The 12332-nt window shown below is 42.6% G+C and overlaps 1 protein-coding gene across 7 annotated transcripts in view; it reads left to right on the forward strand.

Annotated features, from left to right (window-relative positions):
* The first annotated feature begins 301 nt into the window (after positions 1-301).
* Positions 302-12332, forward strand: part of tmlhe (trimethyllysine hydroxylase, epsilon) — a 46207-nt gene continuing 34176 nt past the window's right edge. For 3 of the 7 annotated variants that reach the window (XM_068047635.1, XM_068047634.1, XM_068047633.1), the window contains exons 1-3: positions 302-398; positions 2607-2737; positions 3789-3978. In XM_068047635.1, the coding sequence (XP_067903736.1) occupies positions 3789-3978 (190 nt within the window). In that variant the 5' untranslated portion in view covers positions 302-398; positions 2607-2737. Of the gene's footprint in view, positions 452-1578; positions 1699-2606; positions 2738-3788; positions 3979-12332 lie in introns of all 7 variants that reach the window. The other 4 variants (XM_068047637.1, XM_068047638.1, XM_068047636.1 and 1 more) reach the window with 4 other exon arrangements.

A 12332-nucleotide genomic window follows, 5' to 3' on the forward strand; every position in this document is an offset into this window, starting at 1 on the left:
CACCTTCAAAAGCCTCATTGAAAATCTCTTTGCACAGATTTTTGGTCATGTTTCCCCAGTCTTCTCCCTAATTTATAGTAAAGTGCCTTGCTACCTTCAAGTTGGGCCAAATAAAGCAGTGTGGAAATATGAACTGTGTTGATAAAAGAATATGGAAGAAAGTCTTTCCTGCCACATTGACAGGTCTCCTGCAGTTCTCGGAGTGTGAGTGCCCCCTTTGGAATCTCCTCCAGCGGGATAGGGTTTGATTGACAGCCCGGGCCGGTAGGACGCGCATGTGCAGTGATGGTGTCAGGCCGGCGGCCGAGTGTATATAAGGGAGGGGGTGGGGACTAGGCGTAAAGGTTGTTTATCCCAGCTGTTGTTGGTAATCTGGCTGTGGAGCGGAGTGATAGACGGTAAGGCTACTCTTAGCTGTATCGAGGCGCCCTGGTTACCGGCCGGAGCTGGGGTAAGGCTTGGTGTTATCACCCCGACTCTCGGTACGAGACAGTGCCGCTTTGGAGTCCTGCTTTCCCCCATTAGGGAAACTTTACAGAGCCTTGGGGGACGGGAGAGAAGGGGAAGGTGCAGGGCTGGTCTTACAAATAGTGTTGTGTGAAGCTCGGCTTTAATGGTGGGCTTTGCCCAGGGGAAGTAACATCTAACTGGCGAGATCAACTTTCCAGTGACTCCAGTTTTTAATGTTTATATTAATGAATTTTACAGTTGGTATCGCATAGATGCCGTGAATGCTATTTATAAAAATTAAAGCTTGACGTCGTCAAACCATTATTTATGTGTATTAACGCAGCGCGTTTGTGGAGGCTGTTCTAGCGTTTTTTTTTAAAGCTAGAAAATACAGTATGCTACTTGCTGTAAGGAGAAATAAAACATGACATAAAACACCAGAATCGATTACTTTGGGTGTTTTAAGTTTACGCCTGTTCAGAACTGGTGCAAATAATTGCAGGAAACTAGAGCTCTGCCCTTTTTTGCGTAGGGAAATTTGCAAATAAATACTGGGCCACTTATTCATGGTTTGTAAGGAGGCTTCACTAAATGCACCCTATAAACTGACTCAAAAATGACTCGTGAAGTATGAGGTGGCTTTTGTTTTTTAAAACCAATTTTAGTTGGTCATCTGCACTATTAATTGACTAACCAAAGTCAGTTCAGATCAAGAAATACTCTGGAAAAACAGATAGGCAGACTATTTCTTAAATGGTGAGAGTGGGAAGTGTTGATGCCCAAAGGGACCTGGGTTGTCCTCATCAATAAGTCAGTGAAAGTTAACATGCATGTGTAGCAAGCAATTAGAAAAGCAAATAGTATGTTGGCTTGTATTGCAGGAGGATTTCGGTACAGGAGTAAAGAAGTCTTGCTGCAGTTGTATAGAGCCTTGGTGAAACTGCACCTGAAGTACAGTTTTGAGCTCTTCACTTAAGGAAGGATGTACTTGCCATAGAGGGAGTGCAACAAAGGTTCAACAGACTGATTCTTGGGATGGTGGGATTGGCCTGAGGAGACTGGGCTTATATTTGCCAGAGTTTAGAAGAATGAGAGGTGATCTCATTGAAACATACAACATTATTACAGGGCTCAACAGAATAGGTGCAGGAAGGATGGCTCCTCTGGCTGGGGGTCTAGAACCAGGGGACACTGTCTCTGAATAAGTAGGCCATTTAGGACTGAGATAAAGAATTTCTTCACTTGATGGTGAGTCTTGAGATTTCTCTGAAGTAATCATTGTGTATGTTCAAGACAGAGATCATTAGATTTCTTGGTATGAAAAATATCACTGGATTATGGGGATAGTGTGGGAAAATGGTATTGAGGTAAATCAGCCATGATCTAATTGAATGGCAGAGCAGCTAGAGGGGCTGGATGGCCTACTCGTGCTCCTATTTCCTATGTTCCTATCCTCTGAAGAGCTGCTTTCTGTGCATAAATGCCTTGAAATGGGCTTAATTATAGTACCTTCGTCATACTTACCTGGTTCTATATTATAAAATGCTGAATAAAATATTAAAATCAACTTCAAATAAGTAATGGAGGGGCTGAACCCCAGACTTCACCTGGGCCTGCCATAAGAGTGGTTTGTAAAAACAATCTCATTGCATTGAATTGTATTTTAATACTGTAGCAATTGCTTCCCCTCCTTCCCCTCACTTTCCCTGGCCAATGATGGTTGTCAGATAGAAAATTCTTAGGTTTGATCTTGACTTTTGCTCAATTAGCTAACTGTAGCTGGGGAACCTCGGGAAGAGCAAACCAGTAATGTTTCCTAGTTCAAATTCCTGCTGAAAATGACTGGGTGACTGAGGGCAGGATTTGAGCTTGTTTGATGCAGACAACAAGGTCGACTAAGCTTCCCTATCAAAGTTGGCACAAAAATTTCCCCTGTGCATTGGGATGGGGGGGTGGAGGGAAAGGAAAGAGGAGAAAATTGGACAGTAACAATCTCGTATTTTGTCCTGCTAAATGTAATTGAGCCATTCAATGAACTTTGTGTAGGTACCTATGGGGATATTGAGGTATTCTGCCAGTGTATCTTGTTGTAAAGGTTACAAAGTATTGTGTAATCCTTAAAAGGTATACCTAACGGAATCTAATTATTCTTTTAGTGCCCATCTTGTATCATTATGATCCAATTTCAGTTTCAATATAGCTGCAACAGTTACCAGTTATGCATTTGCTTCTGGTGTGAGACCAACACACCTGATGATGTCTGAGGGCAGACCTTATAATTCAGGAGGTGAGTATGAAATATTAAGGTGTTTTAGCATCCTTGAAAATGGATAAATCATCAGGCCCGGATGAAATGTATCCCAGACTCTTAAATGAAACGAGAAGAAATAGCAGAGGTGCTGACCATCATTTTCCAATCCCCTCTGGCTACAGGCATGGTGCTGGAGGATTGCTAATGTTCAGAAGGAAGGGATAGCCTGAGTAATTCCAGGCCAGTCAATCTAACCTTGATGGTCAAATATTGGAAAAAAATTGAGATGCAGTAAACATTTTCATTTAGAAAGTCATGGATTTGTTAAGGGAAGGTTGTGTCTGACTAACTTGATCAACCTTTCTAAGGAGGTATAAAAAGGGTTGATAAAGGTACCATATTTAATGTAGTCTAAATGGATTTTAGCATAGTCCCACATGGCAGACTGGTCAGAAAATTAAAAGCTCATGGGATCCAAGGGACAGTAGCAGCAAACAAAAGAAGATAATCGGGTGTTTCTGTGACTGGAAGGTTATTTCCACAGTGCTCTGTACTGGGTCCCTTGCTGTTTGTGGTATATATCAATGATTTAGACTTAATTGTGCCCACTACATTTAAGAAGTTTGAAGATTCAAGAATTAGCTGTGGTTGGTGAGGAAGAAAGCGGTAGACTACAGGAAGATGTCAATGGAGTAGTCAGGTGGGTAGAGAAGTAGCAAATGGAGTTCAATCCAAAGAAGTGCGATTATAATGTATTTGGGAAAGACAAACAAGGCAAGGAAATACACAGGAAATGGTAGGATTCTGAGAAGTGTAGAGGAATAGGGAACCTTGGAGTCTTCACATAAAACTCATTTATTATTGCAACCAGTCAGAAACAAATGGTAAAGTTTTATAACTTCAATATTGGGAGTTACCAAGGTAGTTCTTCGAATTGAGATTTCAGCAGCAGTCGGAGGCCTATGCATTTACCTGCATTACTTCAGATAAGATCAGAATGCCTTACCCACTTATATACAAGTACTGTGAATAATTTGAGGTATGAATTTCATACTTTGAAGGGGAAATACCTGTTTTGCTTCCTCAGATGATGTCTTGGGACCGCTTGCTACATCTTGGCGTCCATCTACAGCATCTGCTGAGAGCTAATATTCAAGTACAGAGAGCATGGCAATGTCAGATAAGGAAGCTTCTACCTGCAGTAACTGTAAGACGGTGGAAACATGGTGCTCCAGACTCTCTGAACTGTTCATGGATGATGCATGATAAGCACTTGGGTAAGGCGAGAGATTCCATATTGAATTTGGATACAAGAATTAGTGTGGATTTATTTATCTTAATCACCTTTTTCTAGAGCCCCACATGCAACCGTTCCTTTGGTTTTATGTTCTTTCTCATCTTGAGCTGCTGTGCATCATTCTCCAGTTAGGTGGTTAAGATGGTCCTAGACTAGTGCTTTCAACTGAACTGAGTACCTTTTTTTTTTTGAAGAATGAGATGGTGGCCTTGGCCAAAATTCAGAACTTGCAGGTGTTGAGAGTTGGATTTTGACATAGTGGTAACATCACTGATTAGTAATCCAGAAGGTCAGGCTAATGCCCTGGGGACAAAGGTTCAAATCCCACCATGGCAGCTGGTGGAATTAAAATTCACTTAATAAAAATCTGGAACTGAAAGCTAGCCTCAGTAATGGTGCCATGAAACTACCATCGATTGTTAAAAAGCCATCTGGGTCATTAATGTCCTTTTTAGGGAAGGAAATCTGCTGTCCTTACCTGGTCTGACTGACATGTGACTCCAGACCCCAACAATGTGGTTATCTCTTAACTGCCCTCCGAAATGGCCTAGCAAGCCATTCCGTTCAAGGGCAACTCGGGATGGGTAACGAATGCTTTTCTGTCAATGATGCCCACATCCCATGAAAGAATAAAGTAAAATTGAAAATTTGACATTTGGAGCTGCAGCAACAATATGATTGGGGATTTGATTTAAGCATTTTACAGATTGTAAAAGTCCTTAGTGTGGAAAAATAAATGTACAGTTTTCAAGGAACTCCAGTGCTGGATGCCCTCACCATCTCTAATCTTATTCCATGGTATTGTCAGCACACTGAAGTTCTCGTGTTGCCCTGTAGTTTAAACTTAATTTTCAGTATCTACATCTGACACCTTTTTAATTTATGACGAGCTGCACAAGTCCTTTGTCAGTAGCTTATTGGTAAGTCAGCACCAAGTGTCTGACCGAGTATTCGAGTCAGGCTTAAAGTCTGTGCCAAAAGTATGGGAGTTTTTCTAGTTTAGTGTGAATGGTAGTTGTGCTGTAATCTCCTGTCTACACTCGAGGATCACCCAAGAAAGGAACATTACAGCTTTCCTCTGCTTTTTTTTTTAAACCACAGTGAAGCAACAACTTTGTTGTTTTATAATTAAATTGCATACAAAATGTGGAGAGCAAGAAGTTCATGTTTCAGATCTGTGACCTTTCATTAGAACTGGCAAGTTTAGAAATATAATGGGTTTTGAGCAAGTGAAAGGGCAGGGGGTGGGGTGTGGTGGGTAAGAACAAAAGGGAAGGTCTAAGGTGGAGAGCAAGAGATTAAATGACAAAAGGATTCCTGGTACAAAGTCAAAGTGGGTACTAAAATAAAAGCAAAATACTGCGGATGCTGGAAATTTGAAATAAAAACAAGAAATGCTGGAACCACTCAGCAGGTCTGGCAGCATCTGTGGAAAGAGAAGCAGAGTTAACGTTTTGGGTCAGTGACCCTTCGGAACTTCAGAGTTCCGAAGAAGGGTCACTGACCCAAAACGTTAACTCTGCTTCTCTTTCCACAGATGCTGCCAGACCTGCTGAGTGGTTCCAGCATTTCTTGTTTTTATTTCAAAGTGGGTACTAATGGGACAAGTGAAGAAACAATGTTTGTGGATGAGGTGTAAGTGACAGGATAGCAACTGTCTGAGCACAAAGTAAAGTGATTAAGAAAGAAACAAGGGGGTGGGGGAGGGAACAAATCAGCCAAAAAAAACCTAAAAAGATAAAAATAGGGGCAGAGGTTATGATCTTAAAATTATTGAACTCAATGTGGAATCCAGAAGGCTGTAAAGTGCCCATTCGAAAGATATTGTACTTGTGCTTGCGTTGAACTTCATTGGAACACTAGCAGGCCAAGGACAGAATGGTCAGTGTGGGAGCAAAGTGAAGAATTAAAATGACAAGCTACAGGAAGCTCAGGGTCTCACTTGTGGACTGAACGGAGGTGTTCTGCAAAGCAGTCAGCAGTCTGTGTTTCGTCTCCCCGGTGAATAGGAGACCACATTGTGTGCGGTGAATACAATATATTAAATTGAAAGAAGTGCAAGTAAATCACCGTTTCAGTTGGAAGGAGTGTTTAGTGCCTAGCATCTGCAGTATTTTGCATTTGTATTAATTCACTGTCACCTCTCTTCCAGGAATTCCAATCTTGAAGTTTTGCTTGTCTCTCTGGCGGGATTACCGTTCATTGCTTTCTATCGCCCTTGTGTTTGATCAGGTTACTACCAAAACTCGCTTTCACATCCACATCACCTTCCTCAGCAGCTGTCTCTGGCTCCAAGTTATTCCACGTGGGTTCTGACTGAAATTCTACCATTCGTGTTCAGATTTACCCACGATTACAGATATCTCAAACATTCAGCATTCCTCAAACCGCTGTTCTCTCTGCATCCTAGGATCCACTATCAATGCCATGCACTGCCACATTCAACTCTCAACCTCTCTCTTAAGCAGCACCATTGCACTCTATCTCAAAGCTGCTCCAGTTTCATTACATCCTCCACTTTAACAAAAACTTTATCTTCCTTTCAGGTGTGAATGATCGCAAGCTTCAAGAAGTCATGGGTACCAACACCCCTCTGGATCCTTCTTCCCTTTCCCTTCTCTCTGACCCCATCTCTTCAAGTCTCACCCCTTGCTATGTATTCATAATGCACTCTGACTTTCCCCTCTCTAACTCTGAATGATCTGTCCTCGGCAAAAGCCTCACCTTCATTCCTCTTATGGCCCCCACCTCAATGAATTTCGAGCTCTGCATAATGCTGAGCTCTTTCCATCAACTCCGCGCCCATTTATTTGACTAGGATTCATTCCCTGTCCCTCACTCAGTGGACTGTCTTTTTTTTTTGTTCACTTCCAATATTCTCTCTTGATCTGGACCCCTCCGTCTGACCTCTTATCCTCTCTTGATTTTTTCATTGAGAAGTGCTGGGATGACATCGGCCATCTCAATTTCTCTGCTCCTCTCACTCACTCTAACCTATGTCTCTCTGATCTTGCAGCACTCTGTTCTCTCAGGTCCAACCCTAATTTGTCATCAAACCTGCTGACAAGTGGTGCTGTTGTCTACAGCAGACAACCTCTACCTAGCAGAGGCCAAACATCACACTTCCTCCTACCTGCCCCTGGACCATGACCCCACCACTGAACATCAAGCCATTGTATCCAGGACAGTCACTGATCTCATCTCCTCTGGAGATCTTCCCTCCACAGCTTCCAATCTCATAGTTCCCTAACTCCATATAGCCTGCTTTTAACACCTTCCCAAAATCCACAAACAAGACTGCCCTAGTAAACCTACAGTTTCAGCCTGTTCCTGCCCCACTGAATTGATTTCTTCCTATCTTGACTCTAGGTTTATAAGGCCTGTGTTTACAGCACCTTGCTGCATGGCTGTGAAACATTGGCGGCCTACAGCTACCAGGGAAAGAAGCTCCATAATTTCCATCTTCGCTGTCTGGCACATTGAGTATATCCTGGCAGGACAAAATCACAAATGTGGCAGAGCTCCCAAGTTTGTTGGCACTAGTGAAAGAGGTAAATTTGGTGGAGCAGATACATCTGCAGGATGGAAGACAGTCACATACCCAAAGAGCTTCTGTATGGTTAGGTAGCTGGGGCCAGATGACCAGTGGAGCCCCCAAAGTTCTGCTTCAAGGATGCTTGCAAGTGTGACATGAAGGCCCTAAATGTCTACTATTGCACTTGGGAGTCACCAGCTGGTGAGTGAAATGGTGACTCATCTTGTGGACTGGTATGCACTACCACAACGACAAGTTGCTACAGTATTTTGTCAACCAGCACCAACATCAAAAACAACTCACAGCGGCCCTTGTGACAATCTGCCTCAAGGATTGGCCTTCACAGCCATCAGCAAAGGTGCACCAAGAGAAGACACCCCACCTAAATGGATTGTTTGCTGTGTGTCGATCATCTTTTGTAGATGGAAGGATGCCAACCAGAGACCAGACTCTAAGCATATAACTTAATAAATAGGAGTAGGCCATTCAGCCTGTCAAGCCTGCTTCACCATTCAATATGAACATGGCTGATTTTGGGCTTCAACTCCACTTTCCCACCTGCTCCTCATATCCCTTGAGAGACCAAGAATCTGCCTATCTCAGCCTTAAATATATTCAATGATGGAGCATCCACAACCCTGAGGTAGAGAATTCCAAAGATTCAGAACCCTTTGAGTAAGAAATTTCTCCTCATCTCAGTCCTAAATGATTGGCCCGCTATCCTGAAACTGTGTTCCCTTGTTCTAGATTCCCCAAGCAGGGGAAATAATGTCTCCGTATCTACCCTGTAAAGCCCTTTCATAATCTTGCATGTTTCAAAGAGATCACCTCTCATTCTCAACTCCAGAGAATATAGTATTACAAAATCAGTGATACCATTAATGTTTAAGATACAAGATATGAACCCCAGACCAAAGAATTACATGACAAGATTTCATATTTTAAGACTTGTAACAACTAAACTGAAAGAAATCCCCATTAACTAATTAGTACTTTGTAAGTAGCTGATACCCCACAAATTACAAAGAAAAGTATTTTCTTTAATAAAAACAAGAAATGCTGGAAATACTCAGCAGGTCTGGCAGCATTCTGTGGAGAGATAAGCAGAGTTAATGTTGCAGGTCAGTGACCCTTCTTCAGAACTGGCAAATATTAGAAATGTGAAAGGTTATAAGCAAGTAAAGTGGGGGTGGGGCAAGCGATAACAAAGAAGGTGTAGATAGGACAAGGTCAGAGTAGCTGACCAGGTGGTCATGGAGCAAAGGTGGACAATATGTTAATGGTGTGTTGAAAGACAAAGCATTAGTACAGATAGGGTGTTAACAGACTGAAAATTGAACAGCCGCAAGTACAAACATGAAAAAAACAGTGGGTGAGCAAACTGAACAAACTAAGATAAAATAAAATAAATGCAAAAAAACCAGAAAAGGACTGTTTCGGTGCTATTTCACTCTGATTCTATGACCCTGTCTAGCACAATTACATCCTTTCTGTAATGGTGACCAGAACTGCACACAGTACTCAAGTTCTGGCCTAACTAATGTTTCATGTAGTTCCAGCATAACCTACCAACTCTCATTCTATGCCTCGGCTAATAAAGGAAAGGATTCCATATGCTGCCTCAACCACCTTATCGACCTGTCCTGCTACCTTCAGGGATCTTTGAATGTACTCCAAGGTCCCTTGCTTCCCCTGCACTTTGCCTTGTTTGACCTCCCCAAATGCATCACCTCACACTTCTCTGGGTTAAATTCCATTTGTCACTTTTCTACCCACCTGCCCAGTCCGTTGATATCTTTCTGCAGCTATCCTCACTATCAACCATGTGGCCTATTTTTGTGTCGTCTGCAAACTTCTAGATCATGCCCCCTACATTAAGTCCAAATCTTTAATATGTAGCACAAAAATCAGGGACCTAGTACCGAGCCCTGCAGAACCCCACTGGAAACAAACACAATCAACAAATGCCATTTGTTTCCTGCCACTGAAACAATTTTGTATCCAGCTTGCTACATTACCTTGGATCCTATGGGCTTTTATTTTTTTTAAACCAGTCTGTCGTGTGTGACCTTGTCAAAAGCCTTGCTAAGATCCATGTAGACTACATTAACTGCACTACCCTCATCAATCCTCCTTGTTACTTCCTCAAAAAATTCAATCAAGTTAGTCAAACAAGATCTTCCCTTAACAAATCCATGCTGACTATCCTTGATCAATCCGTGCCTTTCTAAGTGACAGTTTATCCTATCGCTCAGAATTTATTCCAATAATTTACCCACTACCAAGGTTAGATTGACTAGCCTGTAGTTATTCGGTCTATCCCTCACTCCCCTTTTAAACAAAAGGTATAACGTTAGTAGACCTTCAATCCTCTGGCACCACACCTATCCAGTGAGGATTGAAAAATGATGGTCAGATGTTCTGCGATTTCCTCCCTGCCTCCTTTTAACAGCCTGGGGTACATTTTATCTGGCACTTTCAAGGATGCTAATCCTCTTAATACTTCCTCTCTCCCTATGTTTATCACATCCAATACTTCACACTCCTCCTCAACTACAATGTCTATATCGTCCCCCTCTTCTGTGAAGACAGGTGCAAAATATTCAGTAAGAACCAGATCCACATCTTCCACCTCCATACATAGGTTATCTTTTTGATCTTTTACAGGCCCTATTCTTTTTTTAAGTTATCCTCACACTTAATGTATTGATAAAACATCTTTTGAGTTCTCCTTGATTTTACTTACCAATATTCTTTCATGCCCTCTTTCCTTTCACCCCTCCACTTTCTGTACTCCTCTTGGCTTTCTGTAGTATTGAGTTCTAAGAGTCTGACATAAGCTTTCATTTTCTGTCTTATACCCTGTAAGCTCCTTGACATCCAGGGAGCTCTAGGTTTGGCCATCCCACCCTTTTTCTTTGTGGGAACATGTTTACTCTGAACCTCCTGAATCTCTGCTTTGCCTCCCACTGCTCTGACACTGATTTACTGTAGCTGTTTCCAGTCCCCTTTCGTTAAATCACTTCTCAGCTTAGTTAAATTGGCCTTAACCCAATTTAGAACTTAAATTCTTGTTCTATCTCTGTCCTTTCCATAATTATGATAAAACTAACTGAATTATGATCACTACCACCAAAATACTCTCTCTGGCACTCCTTCCACCCACCCAGCTTCATGACCTAAAACCAAGTCCAGAACTGGGCCCTCTTGTTGGATTTGCTACATACAGGCCAAACAAGTTCTCCTGGATGCACCTTAAGAATTCTATTCCCAGCATTCTTTTCACACTGAAGCTATCCCAGTTAATATTGGGATAGTTAAAATCCCTTACAATTACTGCCCTATTGTTTTTGCACTAGAGATTTGCCTACATATTTGCTCTTCTATCTCTCTGTTCGGGGGTCTATAGTACACTCCCAGCAGTGTGATTGCCCCTCTTTTGTTCCTTAGCTCAATCCATATGGCCTCAGTTGATGATCCTTCTAACATATCCCTCCTCACAGCTGTAATTACTTCTTTAACCAAAATTGCCACTCCCCCTCCTTTTTTATCCCCCTCTATCTCATCTGAAAATCCTGTAACCAGGAATGTTGAGCTGCCATTCCTGTCCCTCTTTAAGCCATGTTTCTGTAATATGTATGATGTCATACTGCCACATTTCAATCTGTGCCCTCAGCTTGTCTACCTTATTTGCTAAACTACTTGCATTGAAGCATATACCCTTGAGCACTATCAAACACCTTTTATTTTCTATCCTTTGTTTCCTCTGCCTTCCTGACTCTCATTTTCTGCCTTCCCTTTGATTTTGCCCCATCTGGGTCTATCCTCAGGATCCCATCCACTGCTAAACTGGTTTAAACCCTGCCCAACAGCACTAGCAAACCTCACACACTTTAGTTTAAAGCCCTGTCTATAGCCCTAGTTATGACTCACCAGAACACTGGTTCCAATGTGGTTCTGGTGAAGACTGTCCCAAGAGTTCAGCTCCCTCTTTCCTGAGTACTCGTGCCAGTGTCCCATGAATTGAAACCCACTTCTCCCATGCCAATCTTTGAGCCATACATTCAACTCTGATCTTATTTACTCAATGCCAATTTGCTCGAGGCTCAGGTAGTAATCCAGAGATTACCACCTTTTGGGATTCTGCTTTTTAATTTGGCCCCTAGCCCCTCATACTCCCTCAGCACAGCCTCTTTCTTAGTCCTACCTATGTTGTTGGTACCCACATGCACCATGACAACTGGATCCTTCCCCTCCCGCTCCAAGTTCTCTTCCAGCGTCAAGGAGCTTTCCTTAACTCTGGTAATGGGCAGGCCTCACAGCCTTTGGAACACTTGCTCTTGGCTACAAAGAGCTGTATCTATCCCCCCTAATTATACTTTCCCCTACTATAACTACATTCCTTTTTACTTCCCTCACTTGAATGGGCCCCTACACTACAGTGCTGTGGTCAGTTTGCTCATCCAACCTGCAGTCTCTGCTCTGTACACACAAGCTGCAAGAATCTCTAACTAACTTGTTGGAGAATTTCAGGAGCTGAGGCTGTTCCTTGCTACCTTCTGTATCCCCATGCCTGGCCCACTTGCAGTCACACCCTCCTGTCTCTGACCACAAACCAAATCTGAAGTACCTGGCCTAGGGAGCATGACTGCTTCGTGGAACCAAGTATCCAGGTAACTTTTCCCCTCCTGGTTTCATCGTGATGTCCGAAGCTCGGACTCCAACTCATTAACTCTAAGGCGCAGTTCCTCGAGCCTCGTGTGGTTGCTGTGGATCACACTCGTGTCCACCAGCTCCTT

This window comes from Heterodontus francisci, chromosome 15 (genome assembly GCF_036365525.1).
Source record: "Heterodontus francisci isolate sHetFra1 chromosome 15, sHetFra1.hap1, whole genome shotgun sequence".
In the NCBI taxonomy this organism is placed as follows: Eukaryota; Metazoa; Chordata; class Chondrichthyes; order Heterodontiformes; family Heterodontidae; genus Heterodontus; species Heterodontus francisci.